This window comes from Argopecten irradians, chromosome 4, assembly GCF_041381155.1.
Source record: "Argopecten irradians isolate NY chromosome 4, Ai_NY, whole genome shotgun sequence".
NCBI lineage: Eukaryota > Metazoa > Mollusca > Bivalvia > Pectinida > Pectinidae > Argopecten > Argopecten irradians.
The window spans coordinates 7,353,979-7,376,451 of record NC_091137.1 but is presented as its reverse complement, the minus strand read 5'-3'; the positions used below and the strand labels follow the sequence as shown (position 1 = coordinate 7,376,451).

The following is a 22,473-nucleotide window of genomic DNA, read 5'->3' as shown; positions in this document are numbered from 1 at the left end:
TGGGTCTAACAATTTTTTAATCCAGCACATTTTCAAAGCATGACAAAAGGTTGAAACATGAGGTACACGTATGCCTCCATCATTAAAATCGCCATACATGACATTACGTTTAACTTTATCTATCTTGCCATCCCAAATAAATTCAAAAACTTCCTTAATACTGATATCCTAGCTGTCCCTCTCTACTATTATTTTTGTAAAACAAGGCACGGCCAGATTTACCACTCCCGTCTTAGAATGCTTTGCCGTGCTCTAAACTCTCATCTATATCATCGTAATCTTGTAGTTAGTCCTCGCTGCTCGTGTAACCAATCTGACGAAACTTCTGAACATTTTCAATTTCCAAATATTTTATTGACAAAAAGATGTTAGTGTCAATTGGATTAGACATCAGGCATAGCCTATCTTAGTCTTGAATATATGTTTCATCTGAACATTTCCTTCTCCGTTGTCTAAATTACCAACAAACAAGAATGGTATGTTTCAGAAACCTACCCCATGACTATGATATTAACACTTTACTCTATGGTAACCCCAATACTCAAGTAGGTATATATGCAAGACCACACACTTATATTTACATATGCCTCTATATAGTCAACGGGAGGGGAGTTGCGTTCAAATTAGCGTAAACGCAACGACGTATGAATACAAACCCAAAGTAGGATCGGACTATTTCTAGTTCACGCTTTGGTAAGATTTTGCGTCATATGATAATCTAAATAAACTATAATTACTTAATTTACATTTTACCTTTTCACATGACATGACAGATTTGCTTTGAATTAATAATAAACTAAAAAACGATTTCGGTCTTCTATTTGTCTCAAGACTGATCCTTAGGCGGCACAGACAATAACATGCTCGTCATTAGCCTACTCGGTTGACTTACTGTATGAAGTGTAAACAAAGTTTCCTCGTTATCGGATTCAAAATAATAATAAAGAGTTGTTATTAGATCCAATTAAAATGTATTTGACATCAAAAAAGAATATGTGTTCAAGCATTGTAACGGTAATAAACAACAAAAAGAATCGCTGGTCGGGTCTACAACCGGGGGCTTTCCTCAGGAATGTTCAAGGAATTCCATAGTTAAGTCAGTCACACACACAGGGACCTGGCACGAAAATTTTTTAACCAATAGTATACATATATATATTTATAGTATCAAGGGTATGAACTCGGCGGTCGAGAAAAACGGACCTATTTTTTTAAACTATGATTATTTTAATAAATGGGTTATATACAACATTGACGGATATCTTACCTTAAAGAGAAATAATTTATCTTTCCATTGAGTGCTTGATGAACAAAATTGGCCAAGTATTGACGAAGTTATGGCTTGATGAATCGGGAAATTTACGAAAAATATGCTAGGTAGACATTTCCCTGTCCGGTCGAAATGTCGTCTCGGCTCTAATGGGTACCTAAAAAACCAAGCCAAAATCACAAAATCTACGCTTGTGGTGGCAAACAGTACCCATAACTGTGTTCATCCACAATCTCCTTTGGAGGTGTCATGACCCGTACTTTGTAGAAACTCCATTTAAACATCGTGTAGCTCACTTACTTTAACCGTCACCGCCATGTTCATTTGTTTTTCGGAACGCTTCTCGACTTTACATATCGTGACTACATTATGCAAATTATGTAATGTTGTGCTTGAAGGTTAACTCGAGAAGCGTTCCGAAAAACAAATGAACATGGTGGTGACGGTTAAAATAATTTTGTTCATCAAGCACTCAATGGAAAGATAAATTATTTCTTTTTAAGGTAAGATATCCGTCAATACTGTATATAACCCATTTATTAAAATAATCATGGTTTTAAAAAAATAGGTCCGTTTTTCTCGACTGCCGAGTTCATACCCTTGATACTATAATATATATATATGTATACTGTTAGTTTAAAAAAATCGTGCCAGGTCCCTGTGGTCACACACCACGCAAACACTTGTCTATCATCCGTACAATAAAATAAAAGTCGTGACTATGAAGAATTTAGTCTATATCACGTACGTAGACCGAAACATACATTAGAAACATTCAGCAGCTCAACAGTCATACCATTTGATCAACAGACTATTTCACAGTTACTTTCCTCGGTTGAAAATCAAATATGGCGGCTCGCTCCACTTCGAACCGCATCACTACCTTGACAACAATACCGGTAGTCGCTCCGCCTCGGTTATCTCAATTTTTATTCGAAATGGACATTATTGATACATTATCAAATTGAAAAAAAAAATATAATTTAAAAATAATAAAAGGTGTCATAGTTATATTTCAAATCAAACTGCAGCTATAACACTCAACAATCGGAACTATATCTTCGGTCATCCTGACTACCCAATCTCTATGTGTTTTTCTAACGAATCAGAAAGCACGAGTTTATTGTGCGGACGAATATATTCACGAGTGCGCGGAGCGCACGAGTGAATATATACGTTCGCGCAATAAATGAGTGCTTTCTGATTCGTTAGAAAAACAGTGGCGTCGCTAGCAGGAATTTAATGTGCACGCAAAGTGGAGTCCGAGCACCGAAGGCGCGAGAAAATGTTTTTTTTTGAGGGGTCAGGGGGGAACCCCCGCCCCCCCCCCCCCCCCCCCTTGGAAAAAAAGATGAGTTTTACGATGCATTTTTATGATTTTAAAGCGTTCTTAACGTAGTAATTTTGCGAAGAAAAAATAACACTGAAACAGATTAATTCATATTGCAGATTGAAAATTACCCATATTAAGAAATCATTATTGTAAATGTCACTGAAGGCGCGAGAATTTTTTGTGTTTTGGGGGGTCCCAAGTCAACAATATTTTTTTGAGAATTGATTGTTGTGCACGCAGTTGCGTTTTTGTGTCAATGGTAGCTACGCCAAAGATTGGATAAAAAATGGGCAAAGCTAAACTTTTTATAACAGTTACTTTTCCAATGTATGTAATATTTCTAAATGACCAATCATTTAAAAGCCTCTTAACAGAATTAAGCTTCTCGAAAAAATTGTCATGGAAAATATTTTCTAATTGAAGATTGTACGAAATTCCTAGCAATTTAAATTTTCCTTGGTGATTCCACCTTCAGTTTCTTTCCGGAAGTATTTCCTCGCCACAACCCCTTTTCGCCCCAATCCATATTTCTTGGGTTTTTTCAATATTCATCTTAAGACCTGACCCATAACCAAAATCTTGTAAAATATCAAATACAACATTCAATGAGGTTGGATCCTTTAATACTGTAAAGGAAGTGTCATCTGCAAATTGATTGATTAAATATTCAGAATCATTTATTTTGATAATATAATATCAGTTGCACTTAAAAGTTCTACACATAGAATGGAAATGTATGGACTGATAGGATCGCCCTGCCTAAATCTACGTGATATTTTAAAAAATTCGGAACAATGTCCATTATTTGCCACACAACATGAATTCTCGTTATAAAAACTTTTAATCCAATTTATAAAGGAAGGACCAAAACCATAAAAAGAATAAATTTTGAAGAAAAAATTAAATTCCAAAGAATCAAAGACTTTTTCATGTTTGGCCCCCCCGCTTCCTACGCCCCTGTTCGTTACTCTGAAACATATTTTTCTATATGAGCCTAATCTTTCTTCAGTACACCTCGACCATCGTGATTCACACTGAACCACTTAATAAAATAACTGCAGCTTACAATAAACAGTAGTATAATAAGACAACTAGGCCTAAGACAGTGAATAATTCTGTTGTCTTATACCCAAACAGATGTACTCGACCGCATGGCACCCATGTATAAGCGCAAGAGCTAAAAATAGATATATATATATATCCATTCTAACCTAGTTATCACATATAGCGGAAAAGCCGGTACACACGTGGCAACCCACTCACACATGGAAACGTGAAACCGGCAGCCATATTTGAATCACAGGTCAGCTTTTGCACACGACACTTCAAAGTTCGACACTGAAGGTAATTACGTTAGATACATATGTAGATATGTAATGTTATTGATAATGCTATAGATAGATATAAAGCATGTATTAATACGTTTGTATGCCACTATATAGCGACTGTTACACGTTTGATAGAGTCGGGAGCTGTGGTCCACCACGTGCTTTTCGTTGCAACAATTCTTACGTGTTTAGTTTTAAATATATATGTATATATATATGCATGTAACTTTGTTGATGTTGCTGGCAGCCTTACGTTATCTCTGTTTTTCAGTTATCAAAGTTAATTATAATATCAACTTAGGCCTACAAATATAGCTCAGTATAACTCTATATTAGCCTAGGTACGGTTTAGAAATAAAAAACTAATTTATAAATGCACGTGTTCTGTGTATTTTTATTTCATACTAAATGACATGAATTGACATGAATTTCTGTCATATTGCATATTGAAATGGTCAAACAATCTTGTAAACACATTTTTATGTAATGGTATTATTTTGTCAACTATGTAAATAATGAAATAACACGTGATAAATACACACATGTCAATGTCTAGAAACACATTTAATACATTTGTTGTAATGGGTACGTGAGAAATAAACATGTGCATGGAATTCCTCCGAATGGACGATTCACTCGTATATCACGTGTTTTCCTGATTATTGGCTGCATGTCATATCTAAGGCCTACATCTAACATAAACTAGCTATACAGCATACAGCTTGATATATAGTGCACCAACCCACCATAGCTACTGTTATATCACCCTCTCAGTGATATCTGTTCCGCTACAGCAGAAGCTACACCATCCCCTAACTCTCACCCCACCTAGCATGCTCTAACCCCCATCCCACTAAACTAACCATCTGACATCCTAGATGCAGGACAGTGTGTTGGCTATATAGATTTTCCATTGTTGTTATTTATATACCACTTGGGCAATTTGTCATAAGAGTTCCGAATGACATATGTTCAGGACACTCTTGGGTCGTGAACCAGTCGCCTTATTTAAATCACATTTTCAGCCTTTGCACACGACACGTTTTGAATAAGGTAGATCACATGACACAAATATAACTTGAAATATTTTAAAGTGAAATCAGTTTTAGCGTTTCTGTCTTATGATAGTGTAGTTCACAATTTTTATAGTATTATTCCAATTTTATATAATTAAAACTCAAAACCAATTAATTAGTTTTAAATTATCTAGACAGTTTACAATTCATCTTTATTAGATAAACAGATCAATGATTTATAAGAGAAAAATACGTCCTTGGTGACATGAAAGGCAAATATATAAAATACAAGTCAGTAATTAATACCTTGCTGTGTAGCTGCAATATTGTAGCTTAAAAGACTTTTTAACAGAAAATGGTGTGGTATAGTAGGCCGGGTACGTATATTCGTTCTACTTGCTGTGCAGAGAATATCCACAATGGTTCAGAATAAGACAGAGAGACGATGATAAACATTTTCTGTGGAAAGCTATACATCCAACACAATTTTAATATACCGAAAGCAATTAAATTTTACTCTGTCTTCTGACTGTTGAAATAGAAAGAAAATGGATAAAGACATGTATTGTTTGGCAGTAAAAATAGATATTTTGCATTTCTATAATAATTGTATATTGTGCAGTTGAACAAAATTCAGTCGATCAATAGCTCCAAATAGGTCTCATTGATGCGTAACATTTATTAAGCAATCTGCATTATGTAAATTATGACAAACATGAAAAATACGATGGCTGACAGTGATGGTCACTTCAGTACACGCACATTAGTAAAATGTGTTCCTAACCGGCCTCAAGTCTTAAAGAAAATCAACAGTCACTTCAGTACGCGCACATTAGTTAAATGTGCCCCTAACCGGCCTCAAGTCTTACAGATAGTTGACAGTCACTTCAGTACACGCACGTTAGGCCGAAAAATGTCTGTTTAGGGTTACATTGGCAAAATGAATTGGGTCAGTCGGTCGGGAGGATTTTAAGGTCATTTGACCCGAAGGGTCAGGATGACCTATTGTCATCATGCAACGTCCGTCGTCGTGCGCCGTGTGTAAACTTTTCATTCAAAAGACTTTTTCTCAATAACCGAAAGGCCCAAGGTACTGATATTTGGCCTGTAGCATGCTGTGATGAAGGACTACCAAGTTTGTTAAAATGAATGACATTGACCTTCATTCAATGTCACAGGGGTCAAAAGGCTTTAATCTTTATACAACTTCTTCTCAAGACCCAGAAGGCTCAAGGTACTGATATTGGGCCTGCAGCATGCTGGCATGAAGGGCTACCAAGTTTGTTCAAAAGAATGACCTTGACCTTCATTCAAGGTCACAGGGGTGAAATAGGCTAAAATCTTTTAAACAACTTCTTGTCAATAACTAAGAGGCCTAGAGACCTAATATTTGGCCCGTGACATGCTTGGATGAAGGGCTATCAAGTTTGTTCAAATGAATGTCCTCGATCTTCATTCAAGGTCACGGGGGTCAAATAGGCTTAAATCTTTAAACAACTTCTTCTTAATAACCAAGAGGCCTAGGGAACTGATATTGGGCCTGTGACATGTTGGGATGAAGAGCTACATATTTTGTTCAAATGAATGACCTCGATCTTCATTCAAGGTCACGGGGGTCAAATAGGCTTAAATCTTTAAATGACTTTTTCTTGATAACCAAGAGGCCTAGGGACCTGATATTAGGCCTGTTACATGCTGGGATGAAGCGCTATAAAGAATGTAAAAATGAATGACCTTGACCTTCATTCAAGGTCAAAAGGGTCAAATAGGCTTAAATCTTTAAAACTTTATCTTTAAAATCAAGAGGCCTAGGGACCTTATATTAGGCCTGTTACATGCTAGGATGAAGTGCTATCAAGTTTGTTGAAATGAATGACCTTGAACTTCATTCAAGGTCACAGGGGTCAAATAGGATCAAATCTTTAAACGACTTCTTCTTAATAACCAGGACGCCTAGTGACCTGATATTAGGTCAGTGACTTGTTGGGATGAAGGGCTACAAAGTTTGTTGAAATGAATGACCTTGGCTTTCATTCAATGTCATAGGGGTCAAATAGGCTAAAATCTTTTAATTACTTCTTCTTAATAACGTTACCAAAAGGCCTAGGGACCTGATATTGGGTCTGTTGCATGCTGGGAAATAAGGGCCACCAAGTTTGTTCAAATGAATGACTTTGACCTTCATTCAAGGTCACAGGGGTCAACTAGGCTAAAATCCTTTAGACAACTTCTTGTCAATAACTACAAGAGGCCTAGAGACCTGATATTGGGCCCGGAGTCAAATAGGCTTAAATCTTTAAATGACTTCTTCTCAAGAACCAAAAGGCCCAGGGTACCGATATTGGGCATGTAACATGCTGGGATGAAGGGCTACCAAGTTTGTTAAAATGAATGACCTTGACCTTCATTCAAGGTCACAAGGGTCAAAAAGGCTTAAATCTTTAAACAACTTCATCTTTAAAATCAAGAGGCCTAGGGACCTGATATTAGGCCTGTGACATGTTAGGATGAAGACTACACATTTTGTTCAAATGAATGACTTTGACTTTCAGTCAAGGTCACAAGGGTCAAATCGGCTGAAATATTTCAAATGACTTCTTCATAACCAAAAGGCCTAGAGACCTGATATTGGGCCTGTGGCATGCTGGGATCAAGGGCAACCAAGTTTGTTCAAATGAATGACCTTATCTTTCATTCAAGGTCACAGGGGTCAAAAAGGCTTAAATCTTGAAAATATTTCTTCTTAATAACCAAAAGGCCTAGGGACCTGATATTAGGCCTGTTACATGCCGGGATGAAGGGCAATCAAGTTTGTTCAAATGAATGACCTTGACTTTCATTCAAGGTCACAGGGGTCAAATAGGCTATAATTTTGAAATGACTTCTTCTTAATAACCAAGAGACATATGGACCTGATATTGGGCCTGTGGCATGCTGGGATGAAGGGCTACAAAGTTTGTTCAAATCAATGACCTTGACCTTCATTCAGGGTCACAGGGGTCATATAGGCTTAAATTTGTAACCAAATTCTTCTCAATAACCAAGAGGCAAAGGGGCCTCTAACGTGCTTGGGCATGATATAAAATTCTCATTCACTCTCCTATTTGTATATATATAAATATATATAAAGTATGAACCATGCATGATTAACATATAGCAGGTGAGCCATTCAGGCCCATTGGGCTCTTGGTTTTTTAACAAATCGGTGCCTAACAAAGCTTTGCGTTGTGTTTGTGTGTTACCATATCTACATTATTGACCATGATGTAATCCTGCTCTGACAGTTGTCGTAGTTGTCCGTTGTGCGTAATAATTTCAACGAAACAAATTTATTTTTGACCAGAATTGTACAGTACCAAGAAAAATAATATGGTCATGGTCTTTGGTATACTGGGGTGAAGGGCTATCAGGATTTTTACCTACCAATATCAGATGGTGGACTATTCAAATCACCTTTCGTCTGTAGTTTGTCCTTCCATCATTTCATTAACAATTGTTATCACTATTTCTCATTAAATTCTGAAGGAATCTTTCATATGTAACTTAGGTTTCCCTATTACCGTATTTGTGCATATATATTGCATTTAGTGGCCGGTCGGTTAACAAGATCTTGGATTTTGATAGTTGACTGCTATTTCTTAGAAAGTACTGTTCAAAGGGATTTGTCTCATATTTTAAATTTAGGTTCTCCTAGGACCCTAGTGATGCAGACAGGTACATGTAGTCACTTCATTCACCAAGCAAATTGTTTTTAAAATACAAAAAGAAGTTTGCGGTATTATTTGGGTGCATAATAAATGTATGAAATGTATGCTAAAAAATCATTTTTTCAGCCAAATTCTATTGCACTGTATTTTTTAGGCAATCTGACCCGAAGGGTCAAAATGACCTATTGTTATCATGCATTGTCCGTCGTCGTACGCTGTGCACCATGCGTAAACTTTTCATTCAAATGACTTCTTTTCAATAATCGAAAGGCCCAGGGTACTGATATTGGTCATGTGGCTTGCTTGGATGAAGGACTACCAAGTTCGTTCAAATGCTAAAAAGGCTAAAATCTTTAAACAACTTCTTCTCAAAGAACCAAAAGCCCCAGGGTACTCATATTGAGCCTGCAGCATGATGGGATGCAGTTCTACCAAGTTTGTTCAAATGAAGGACCTTGACCTTCATTTAAGGTCACAGGGGTCAAATAGGCTAAAGTCTTTAAATAACTAAGAGGCCTAGGGACCTGATATTGTGCTTGTGACATGATGGAATGAATTGCTACTAAGTTTGTTCAAAAGAATGACTTTGACCTTCGTTCAAGGTCACAGGGGTCAAATAGACTAAAATCTTAAAACGACTTATGAATAACTAAGAGGCCTAGAGACCTGATATTGGGCCTGTGACATGCTTGGACGAATGGCTACAAAGTTTGTTCAAGTGAATTACCTTGACCTTCATTCAAGGTCACAGGGTCAAATAGGCTAATATCTGTAAATTACTATAAATAACTAAGAGGCGGCTAGAGACCTGATATTGGGCCTGTTGCATGCTTGGACGAATGGCTACTGAAACCAGGTGGTGTATTGGTTGAAAAGTTGACCCCGTTACACTACCAAGTTTGTTTAAGTGAATGACCTTGACTTTCATTCAAAGTTACAGGGGTTAGATAGGCTAAAATCTTTAAACGACTTCTTGTGAATAACTAAGAGGCCTAAGAGTCTGGATATTGGATTTGTAGCATGGTGGGGATCATAGGACCTTTATTCATGTTCTAATTTATCAAATATATCATAACCTGAACTTCTTTTATCAAAAGAGTTTTTTGTATTGCCTTAATTATTTTCCACTACTATATTCTTTGAGGTGTTGTATTGTGCCAATAGTCAGATGACCGTTCAAGCCCATGGGCCTCTTTTCCAATTAATGGCCTTTACCTTTGTACAAAGTCAATGTTACCAAATACGATATTTAAGTTGGAATATTCAAAAGACTTCTTATCATTTAGTAAGAGTCACAGAGAACTGGAAATGTCTATGTTTTATGCAAGGATAAAGAACATACAAATAAAAGTATTCAAACAGATGACATTGACTTTAATTTAATGTCATAGGGGTAAATACTGATGGTATTTAGGGCTAAAAAAATTATGCAGATTCCTTGACCACACACAGTACTTTAACCAATGTCTTCTTGCATGTTTTTCTGAACACAGATATAATAAAATATTTGGTGGATAGTATGTTTTTCTGAACACAGACTTGATATGATATTTGGTGGATAGTATGTTTTTCTGAACACAGACTTGATATGATATTTGGTGGATAGCATGTTTTTCTGAACACAGACTTGATATAATATTTGGTGTATAGCATGTTTTTTCTGAACACAGACCTAATAAAATATTTGGTGAATAGTGTGTTTTTCTGAACACAGACTTGATATAATATTTGGTGGATAGTATGTTTTTCTGAACACAGACCTGATATAATATTTGGTGGATAGTATGTTTTTCTGAACACAGACTTGATCTAATATTTGGTGGATAGTATGTTTTTCTGAACACAGACTTGATATAATATTTGTTGGATAGCATGTTTTTCTGAACACAGACTTGATATAATATTTGGTGGATAGTATGTTTTTCTGAACACAGACCTGATATAATATTTGGTGGACAGTATGTTTTTCTGAACACAGACTTGATATAATATTTGGTGGATAGTATGTTTTTCTGAACACAGACTTGATATAATATTTGGTGGATAGTATGTTTTTTCTGAACACATACCTGATATAATATTTGGTGGATAGCATGTTTTTCTGAACACAGACCTGATATAATATTTGGTGGATAGTATGTTTTTCTGAACACAGACTTGATATAATATTTGGTGGATAGCATGTTTTTCTGAACACAGACCTGATATAATATTTGGTGGATAGTATGTTTTTCTGAACACAGACCTGATATAATATTTGTTGGATAGCATGTTTTTCTGAACACAGACCTGATATAATATTTGGTGGATAGTATGTTTGTCTGAACACAGACTTGATATAATATTTGGTGGATAGCATGTTTTTCTGAACACAGACTTGATATAATATTTGGTGGATAGCATGTTTTTCTGAACACAGACCTGATATAATATTTGGTGGATAGTATGTTTTTCTGAACACAGACCTGATATAATATTTGTTGGATAGCATGTTTTTCTGAACACAGACTTGATATAATATTTGTTGGATAGCATGTTTTTCTGAACACAGACTTGATATAATATTTGGTGGATAGTATGGTTTTCTGAACACAGACTTGATATAAAATTTGTTGGATAGCATGTTTTTCTGAACACAGACCTGATATAATATTTGGTAGATAGCATGTTTTTCTGAACACAGACCTGATATAATATTTGGTGGATAGTATGTTTTTCTGAACACAGACTTGATATAATATTTGTTGGATAGCATGTTTTTTCTGAACACAGACTTGATATAATATTTGGTGGATAGTATGTTTTTCTGAACACAGACCTGATATAATATTTGGTGGATAGCATGTTTTTCTGAACACAGACCTGATATAATATTTGGTGGATAGTATGTTTTTCTGAACACAGACTTGATATAATATTTGGTGGATAGTATGTTTTTCTGAACACAGACTTGATATAATATTTGGTGGATAGTATGTTTTTCTGAACACAGACTTGATATAATATTTGGTGGATAGTATGTTTTTCTGAACACAGACTTGATATAATATTTGGTGGATAGTATGTTTTTCTGAACACAGACTTGATATAATATTTGGTGGATAGCATGTTTTTCTGAACACAGACTTGATATAATATTTGGTGGATAGTATGTTTTTCTGAACACAGACCTGATATAATATTTGGTGGATAGTATGTTTTCTTGAGGTTGACCGATTTTGTTACAGCTTTAACATATTGCTTTTTAATTGCAATGTATTGTGAAGTGATTTCCTTACATCGACTTATAGACCCTAGACCTGATATGAAATCAGTAGCATGTATAAAAATGTCTAATACTTTGGTCCTACATTATCTACATGTACATATTGAGACATCAAAGGTTGGCGGAGCAAAATGATATTTGCCTATTTAAATACTTTGATGAACTGTACTTTCACTAACTATTGTGTTTTTTGTTTTAAGAGTTAAGTAATCCATTGATATACGGTAATACAAAAATATCTTTTCAGGTAATTATTGAAGGACTGGAGCCCAGCAGTATGTGTTCCAAGCTTAACAAGTGTTGTAAGCTTTGTATAATCTGCATAACGCTCACTTGTCTACCAACTGTCCATACCAATGATAAATCAAACCAACAATCAGCAAAGTATACAGAAACTCCACACAATTTGATACCAAACAATAGTGTGCAACTGACACCTGATGGCCACACGAGAATGTCCAAAGAAGAAATGATAAGGGCACGAGACTTCTACTTACAGGATTTAGTGGAGAGATTTGGTAGTAATGGTTTGATAAACTTTGATGGCATCATTAACTTGTTGGAGAGTCTTGGGATCAGCCGCCAAAGTAGACTACTGGAAAACCAACCTGTAAAACACCAGCACTATGTAACTGGTAGTCATGCTGTTCATAGTCAGGATGCTGTGTATGGAAAACATCTCCTTAATTCTGACAACGACACAAATCATCTGGACTCAAACCATGACAATCATCCTCATCCTGACACAAATCATGAAGATAATGAAAATCACCATAATCATACAGACAGCCATGATCATACAAGTGACCTTGGTGATGATACAAGAAAACGTCGATCGAGTGAAACTACCTCTTTAACGTCAAGTGCTGATAAGTCAACAAATGATAAAGAAAAGGTAAACCTTTTAGTGTTTTCTATTATAATGCATATGCACCTCATCACCCAATTTACAAATATGTAGCTTGAGCTTTTAAAATACGAGTTACTTTATTTTAAAGATACTTTAACCGTTTTTCAACACAGAAAATGTATATTAGGCATATGGTTTTATTTACGGCATAGTGAACATTTAAATAAAAAATACAATGCCGGTTATAATGACATATTTTACCATGGTAAAACAACATCCTAAAATTGCTCACCTTTACTTATTTCTCCCAAGTATCAAGACATACTAGTCTTTAAAGCCTTGAATTGGATTTATAAGCTTTCATCTTGGGTGATACTATTTCTATACCAGTGTGAGGACCTATTCAGTGACTTCCATATCCACGAAGGCGAGACCATAGATACCGAGGATCTGCTCCAGGTGTGTCCAGGGATACTCTCCACCCTCTCCCGAGCCAAGTGTCGAGAAGGCAACAGTGAAGAAAGTCCAGTTCAGCAGCGCTTTTCAGTAACATTTAGTGAAATACCACCCGCAGGTAAAAACTACATGCAAAGTAATAAACATAACAGTTTGTGCATTTTATTACAACGTGGAGAAATATCTAATCCATACATGTCCTACTAAATTTACAGTTTTGTATATTGTGTTGTATTTTGACTTTCAGTATGGGGATATTCGACAACTTAAGCATTGATGTCACTATTTTTATTTTCATCAGGGTATGAAAAAAAAATTAAAAGAATTGGCAAGTCAGAAAGTCAGATATAGTATGAAAAGAAAGAAATAATCATATGTTAAGCTGTGCTTTTACTTTCAGTATGGGGATACTCGACTATAGCTACCATTGTCATCAGTTTGGTTGGACTGCTGGGAGTGGCTGTGGTACCCATTATGAAGAAATCGTTTTACAATCATCTGTTTTCATTCCTGGTGGCTTTGGCCGTGGGCGCTCTATCTGGGGATGCTATGTTACATTTACTACCACACGTAAGTAATTCATAGACTTTGATATTCTAAGGACACAGTGGTAAGGTGGTCACCTTTCACAAAGATAGCTGGAGGAGCCAGATGTAACTTAAACAGGGCAGATGCCCAACCAAACATCACGATTAAAATCTTCTTTGTCGACTTTAATGTGGACATATTGGTCCAAAGTCTTCCTGAACCTGGAAGAGGACAAACTCACAAATCATACAAACCTTGTTACTATTCACGTACTGGTGCTTCTAATGAGTCCTACAGACAGAATGAATTAAATTTATAAATATTGTAAAATAAAAAACACACACTTTATAAAAGATGATCTAGTTTAGGCCAAACTTGGTCCAAATCCACTGAGCAGTTTAGTATTAATAGTTTTAAAATGGTAAGTTGATACACATGTCCAATGGAGGTGCAAAGTAAAGTGTTTCTATTGTATGAATAAAAATCATTTCTTTAGAAATAGCTATGACAAATAGGGAAAACTAGATATCTTAATCCATTTAGAATGAATGGATATGATTTATTTGCAGTGGTTTTGTAACAATCATGAGAGACAGGACTCAACATGAGAAGAATAAATCACCAATCATGTAAAATCCTTCTTAAAGATGCTCAACCACTGACAAACAGTATTTTTTTCACTATCAAAAACATGAGCAGATGATTTAGTATTTTTCATCAGTTAAAATAAGTTATTTACTTTACACCATTACCACTATTCAAAAGTTTGAGCTTTTAATCTTACTTTAAGTTAAAAATATGAAAAATAATTAATTGCATCCCAAAAAAATTCCATGTCACTATATCTTATATGAAAGAAATACTGACTGCCCATACACCAAAGGCAAAATTTTATTACATTTTTTTGTGCTAATTAGACATATATATACACAATTAAACACCATTTACTGTTCAAATGATGAGTATCATTTATGCTCTGTCAGCGGTGGAGCATCTTGAAAAGAATGAATAAACTGGAGTATTGTGTGATGTATACGATATATACCCGTTTTGTGTAGGCTCTGCTGGGCGGTCATCACAGCGATGAGGCTAACAACAACAACGAGAAAGGTGACAAGCATCACACAGCAGTCCTGAAGGGCCTGTGTGGAATGGGAGCCATTTGTCTATTCTTCACCATGGAAAGATTGTTGTCTATCATTACCAACATTAAATACAAACAAAAGAAGAAGGTCAGTACAGGGAATATATACTTCCGGGGTAAATCAAGTTTATAATCATACGATCAGAAATTAATAAAAGAAAAACATTACCTGAAACTATCGTTATATTTCTTTGTTATTGTTGGTGTCTCAATTAATTAAACGAGATTGTATATTTCTCAGGCAAAAAGACCTTTGTTTGTGAAGGATTCAAAACAACTAGATGACAAACTGACGATTATCCCCCTGACCACCGGTCAATGTGGTGCTATGCCTGTCACTGATCTAGATTGTAAAGGACAAGTCTTGGGCATCCATCCAGGACAAAAAGGTACTACTTATATAATATTGGATTATGTGGAAGTAAAAACTAGACTCAGTAACTGACAAAGGTTAAGAAGTAAATGAATCAAAAGCTGTGACCTCAGTTAGAAGTTTAAAAGCCAAATTCTGCAGTCATTTCTCAAATGATTTCACTGTACAATTTAATATAATCTGTTTCTAAAGCCATCAACAATTTCCTTGAGTCATCTCTAGAGAAGTGTTCTGTTGAACATGTAGCTGACAACAACAATGATAGACAAGTTGACATAGTTGACGAGGAGAACGCTAGTGATATCCTCTGTCGATCCCAGCACGGCCACTCACATGTCCTACCCACCACAGTTGCCTCCCTTGCATGGATGGTTCTCCTCGGCGATGGAATACATAATCTGTGCGATGGACTTGCGATAGGAGCTGCCTTCTCTAGTTCAATCACTGAGGGATTTAGTACATCCGTGGCTATCTTCTGCCATGAGCTACCTCATGAAGTTGGTATGTGTTATAGTGCTTGTTATCCCCCGCCCAACGAAGTTGGCGGGGGATATACAAATGGGTTCCGTCCGTCCGTCCGTCTGTCCGTCCGTACGAATGGGGTCCGGAACATCCACGAAACTTCATACACACATTGGTCTTATGGTCTAGTAGTGCCTTTTGCTATTTTTAGGTTTTCATTTTTTGCATTTTTTCCGTAACCATGGAAACATTGCTGAAAATATCATATTTTTGTACCAGGTTTCGAGCAAACTCTAAAACCAGAGAGATATTTCCAGAAACTTCATAGACACATTGTCTTATGTCTAGTAGACTATTTTAAGGTTTTCAGTAACCATGGAAACATTGCTGAAAATGTTCGTTTCCGAGCACAACTTAAAACCGAGATATTTCCATGAACTCATAGACACATTGTTCTAATGGTCTAGTAGTGCCTTTTGCTATCTTTAGGTTTTCATTTTTTGCACTTTTTCCGTAACCATGGAAACATTGCTGAAAATATCATATTTTGTACCAGGTTCGTTTCCGCAGCATAACTGGAAAACTGGTTGAGATATATGCACGGAACTCCATAGGCACATTAGTCTTATGGTCTAGTAGTGCCTTTTGCTATTTTAAGGTTTTCCCTTTTTGTACTTTTTTCTGTAATCATGGAAACATTGCTGAAAATGGCAGATTTTTGTGTAAGAATCGTTTCTGGAGCACAACTCTAAAACCAGCAGAGATATTTCCATGAAACTTCATAGACACATTGTTCTTATGGTCTAGTAGTGCCTTTTGCTATTTTTAGGTTTTCATTTTTTGCTCTTTTTCCGTTACCATGGAAACATTGCTGAAAATATCATGGTAAATGGTAAATGTTACTTTGCAAAACTCCACCCATCTTTGTGAAATAGTCTTATATAAATATCAAGCCTGTATACCTGATTCAACAATTGCAGCACCGCTCTACTTGAATTATACTCCATTTTTCTTTAGCTCAACTTCCTTTTTCCTGGTTTTTTTTCATACACATAAGTCTCCACAATCAAACTTACTTCAGCTTTGATATCTCCATTGGCGGGGGATCTGAATGACTATGTCCTTGTTTTCCTTTTTCTTGAATTGTAAACATGCTCTGTCAAAATTTCTACAACAAATGTATGTTTTCATTATTTGTATCCTCAGCTGGTAAACGTGTTTGATCAATAGAAAGAAGAAGAGTGGTTTTAATCTTTGATGCTATGTTACGTTCGAAGGTATATTTTGAGTTTCGTACGAATTAGGTTGTTTCATTTCTGCCATGCTTGTACTTGTTAGCTCATCTGGTCCGAGCTTATGCGATACCATGGCGTCTGTCGTCCGTTGTTTGATGGTCTGTCGGTCAACAATCTACTTCTTCACCATAACCTCTGGTCTGAATTTAACAAAATTTGACTGGTAGTATCCTTATGGGGTACTGACTTAAAATTGTACAAATGGTCGTGCTGACCCCCTGGGGGCCTGAGTGGCAGGGCCAAAAGGACTTCTTCTCTAAAACAAAGCATTGGATAGCACTTATAATGCAATGGTAGCATCCTTATAGGACGGGGATTCAAATTTGTACTAATAATGTTGCTGACCCCGTGGGGGCCTGTGGGGCAGGGCCAAAAGGACTTCATCTCTAAAACTTAGCATTGGATAGGACTCATATTACATTGATAACATGCTTATGGGGTTAGAATTCAGAATTGTACAAATGGTGGTGCTGACATCCCAGGGGGTCTGAGGGACCAAAATGGTCAATTTGGCTATTTCCATATATATCTTAGTTCTTCTCTGAAACTGAGCATTGGATAACATTCAAATGGCATTGTTAATACCCTTATGGGGTGGGGATTCAAAATTATACAAATTGTAGGTCTGACCCCTTCTGGGCCTGAGAGATGGGGCCTAAAGTGTCAATTTCCATATAAACAGCTTCATCTCTGAATGTAAGCATTGGATAGCACTCATATTGGAATCGTAGCATATCCTGATGCGATGTTGATTCTAAATTGTACAAAATGTGGGGCTGACCCTCTGAGGTGCGTGCCCAAAAGTGTCAATTTGGTTATTTCTGTAGTATAATAAGCGACATCTCCTCTGAAACTAAGCATTAGCTTGCACTCGTATTGCAATGTTAATATCCTTATCGGGGCAGGGATTTTAATTTGTACAAAGTGTGGGGCTGACACCCGGGAGCCAGAGGAATGGAGCCAAATAGGTCAATTTGGCTATTCCCATAAAATCGACTTATTCTCAAAAACTAAATATTGGTTAACAATTATATTGCATTGGAAGCATCCTTATGGAGTGGGGATTCAAAATTGTATAAATGGTGGGGCCATTTTTCAAGTTTGCTATTTCAAATTGTAAAAGTTTTTTATGATAATTAATAAATAAACCAGGTGAGCGATACAGGCCCTCTGGGCCTTGTTGAAATTGACAAATGACTTACAGTGGGGGTGTTGGGTCTAGAATCTACTTTTCTATCTATTTGTGTCTAATTTTGACAATTCTGGATTTTATGGATTCATAACAATGAAAAAGAATGCGCCAAAAAGTGACTATTTCAGGTTGGGATGTTTAATTGAATTTGGACCTATTACCTGTATATCTTGTTGTCAGGAGACTTTGCCGTACTGTTGAAAGCAGGAATGACGGTAAAACAGGCAATCCTGTATAGCAGTGTGTCTGCTTTTCTGGCATTTATCGGCATGGTGGTTGGTGTTGCCATTGGACACATCGGAGACTCCCTAACCTGGGTGTATGTGTCTGTAGCTGGTATGTTCCTCTACATAGCACTGGTAGACATGGTAAGTCTTTAACTAAATATATAAAGCAGTTAATATTTCTTCTTGTTCTAATTTCTTGCTACATATTGACACACCATTTGGTCGTCCCAGCTTCCTATATACCTTTTTTCAGTATTCAAATATAGTTTTATTGGAAGATGCAAAGACATTTAAGAATTAGTGAACTTAATATGAATTCATGGATTGTAGGTAAAACAGTAAATCAAAAACATAGATGTAAACTAAAATAGAATCTGAAACAAACTTTAAATGACTTTTATTACAACTGATACAATGAACTACTTGTAAAAGTGATAGAATGAATTATTAAAAATTGTTTGTTTTCTTTGCTAGTTGCCAGAGCTTACCACCGTCTACTCAAAGCAAGGAGAACAGCCATTATTCCACCTGTTCATCCAGCTTCTTGGTATGGTCGTAGGAGCGTCCATTCTGTTTCTCATCGCCCTGTATGAACAGAATCTGATGAACATCCTGGAACCCGTGTAACAAGGTTTCACACAAGGATAATGAATGGAGGAGAGGCAAGAAAGGCAAAATATCTTTACCTAACATGAGAAATTTCCTTTTTAAAGACAGCGTTGTAAAGGGAATCTCTCGTGCTTTGGTGTAAGTGTTTGGTGCAAATATTGAAATGTTATTTTCCTTAACATCCGTTCATTGATTATTTCATCCATGTAGGATAGTTGTTTAGGTATGAGCAATCATTTAAAGGGAGTAAAACAGGAGTTCCACAATTTCCAGTGGCCCATGGGTCCAATATACTTGAGGGGGTTTTCTGTAAACATCAAAATAACATGATCTTAAACTAACACCCATTTCTGCAATTATAGAGGATTAATCTTATTTAAGTATGGAAAATCGAGAAAAAGATGGAATTTACATGCTTTTGAAAATTTCAAGAGATAGAAATGGCCAAAATGCTCCTTGCTAAAGTTATATGTGCTGTAACTGGCCGAAAATTTTGACATGCTATTTTTTCTTTAATTATCCATTTAAAACCATAAGTTTTCATGAATAAAGCTGTGAAAATGACTCAAATGGACAGACAAACATATATGATGTCTTATAAACTTTAGTTAGAACACATAGGCTATGCACTGTGAAATTCTTGTTTTTTAAGCCTTATACATGTTTTGATGAATACATACCTTCAGAAATCACTTTACAATTATTAATAATACTGTACAAATGTTAAATGAAATTGTAGACAACAAAATGGCTTCATGGTCTGACTGTATGTACTCATTTCACTACACTGAAAATGTTAATATAATGATTTTTGGCAGTAAATCTTTTTCAGCTCTTATTTGTACATGTAAATTAAAACCTGTGGATTGAAAGTATTGTAATTCTCAAAATGTTGGTAACTTTTGGTGTTGAATAACATATTAAAAGCTCATCTTGATTCGTGAGTATGAAAAATATGGCACATATAACTTTAAGATTTTGTTTAGTAAATGCTAGCGATGCCACCTTGCTATTCTTACACGACTGTTGGTCACATAACTCATCAAAACCATGAGAAATGCTAATGTAATAAATTTGTTTGTACTTTTTGTTTTGTGTTATGATATTTCGACCTAGCCAGATCAACTTTACATCAAACCGATGGTCACTTGTTGTACAATGGTTCACAGTAACTTCTTGCGATTTTGACAATTGAAAGTTTCTATTGGAAGTCATTTCTTCCTGTTGCATCTCGATCGATTTTTCTGAAACTCCACATGATGTACCTCTGTTTATGTGTCTAATTATACATGCTCATGCTATGGGATATATTTAAGATCACATCGAAAACAAAATGGTTGCCATCTTGAATTATGACAATCAAAATTGGCCTATATCACTACATTTAGTGTATTCCTGAGATCGCACCTAAGTAACCACTCTTAAAATCATAGGAAGTTGATCTTAGTACCTTGTTTTTCATTATTGATTTGTGATCAGTCAAAAAAATAAAATGGTCAAATTCATTAAAGTTTGTTATCAGCATTTTTCAGAAAACTGCTGTTGAATAACAACTTAATGCCAATTTGCATTAGAAAGCCCCTACAAAATCAAATGTGTTGGAATCATAAAATTTTATTCCTTTTCAAACCTTTATACCAATACTAAAAACTGTTTTATACCGGTGCTTTCTATGCATAATAAAACATTTTTGAGAGTGGATGAATTTTAATAAAAGGATTGTAAACTACATTATAATATACTATTTTTTAGCCCACCATCATCAGATGGTGGGTTATTCAAATCGCTTTTCGTCCGTGGTCCGTCGTCCGTCCCTCCGTCTGTCCGTCCGTCTGTTAACAATTCTTGTTATCGCTATTTCTCGGAAAGTACTGAAGGGATCATTCTCAAATTTCATATGTAGGTTTCCTCTGGGGCGCTAGTTATGCATGTTACATTTTGGGACTGATCGGTCAACAAGATGGCCGCCAGGCAGCCATCTTGGATTTTGATAGTTAAAGTTTGTTATCACTATTTCTCAGAAAGTACCAAAGGGATCATTCTCAAATTTCATATGTAGGTTCCTCTGGGGCCCTAGTTGTGCATATTGCCTTTTGGGACTGATCGGTCAACAAGATGGCCGCCAGGCAGCCATCTTGGATTTTGATAGTTAAAGTTTGTTATCGCTATTTCTCAGAAAGTACCAAAGGAATCGTTCTCAAATTTCATATAAAGGTTCCTCTGGGGCCCTTGTTGTGCATATTGCGTTTTGGGACTAATCGGTCAACAAGATGGCCGCCAGGCAGCCATCTTGGATTTTGATAGTTAAAAGTTTTTATGGCTATTTCTCAGAAAGTACCAAAGGGATCATTCTCAAATTTCATATGTAGGTTCCTCTGTTTGAAAAGCAGGGAAAAGATCCCTCTTTCCATTGTCAGACATAGATCATTCTTTGGTCGGCGCCAAGATCCCTCTGGGATCTCTTGTTTGTCATACAGAGTTTGTAGTGAGTATGCAAGAACATGTTACATCTGTCAATTTGTTTGTAATTATATAGCATTCAATTTTGTTTTTTGTTTTTTTTGCAACAAGCAATTTTGGCTAAAAATAAGTTACAAATATCATTGTTTATAATGTTACTTCTGATTGACTGATTCAACGACATAACAATTTTTAGAGAAAGGGGGGAGGGGGGTCTTTCAGAAATCTACGGTACTTCAACATCAGAATTATTTGTCATTGAACCATTAGCACAAAAATCTGTGAGTATTACAATCTTAGATCATTTTAGGGTATACTTGGAGTAACCATTTCACACTGACTCATATTTTTGTATGTTTCCAAGTTAATGATGTAAATTATGGCCTTAGTTTAAATGACAATAATAATTTCAATTACAGTGAATCATGATAATTCAAATAACAGTAAATCAGGATAATTCAAATAACAGTAAACCAGGATAATTCTAATAAAAGTAAATCTAGATAATTCAAATAGCAGTTAATCAGTATAATTCAAATAATAGTAAATCTAGATAATTCAAATAACTGTAAATCTAGATAATTCAAATATCAAATAACTGTAAATCTAGATTATTCAAATAACAGTAAATCTAGATAATTCAAATAACAGTAAATCTAGATAATTCAAATAACAGTAAATCTAGATAATTCAAATAACAGTAGATCCAGATAATTCAAATAACAGTAAATCTAGATACATTTGTACTTCAAATAATGATTTATAAGGATAATTGAAGTAACTGTAAATATAAGGATAATTCAAGTAACCATGAATTTAGATAATTCAAATAACTGTAAATCTAGATAATTAAAATAAAAGTAAATCTAATTAATTCAAATTACAGTAAAACAGGATAATTCAAATAACAGTTAATCAGGATAAATCAAATAACAGTTAATCAGGATAATTCAAATAA

At 35.6% G+C, this 22,473-nt stretch overlaps 1 protein-coding gene across 1 annotated transcript; it reads left to right on the top strand.

The window, feature by feature from the left end:
• Positions 1–3,839: 3,839 nt before the first annotated feature.
• On the top strand, positions 3,840–22,080 carry LOC138320479 (zinc transporter ZIP6-like). Its single transcript, XM_069263456.1, has 9 exons — positions 3,840–3,947; positions 12,167–12,814; positions 13,160–13,343; positions 13,626–13,795; positions 14,812–14,985; positions 15,139–15,286; positions 15,463–15,771; positions 18,400–18,587; positions 18,921–22,080. The coding sequence occupies exons 2-9, from the start codon at positions 12,197–12,199 to the stop codon at positions 19,071–19,073; spliced, it is 1,944 nt and encodes a 647-aa protein (XP_069119557.1). The 5' UTR covers positions 3,840–3,947; positions 12,167–12,196; the 3' UTR covers positions 19,074–22,080.
• Positions 22,081–22,473: the final 393 nt, after the last annotated feature.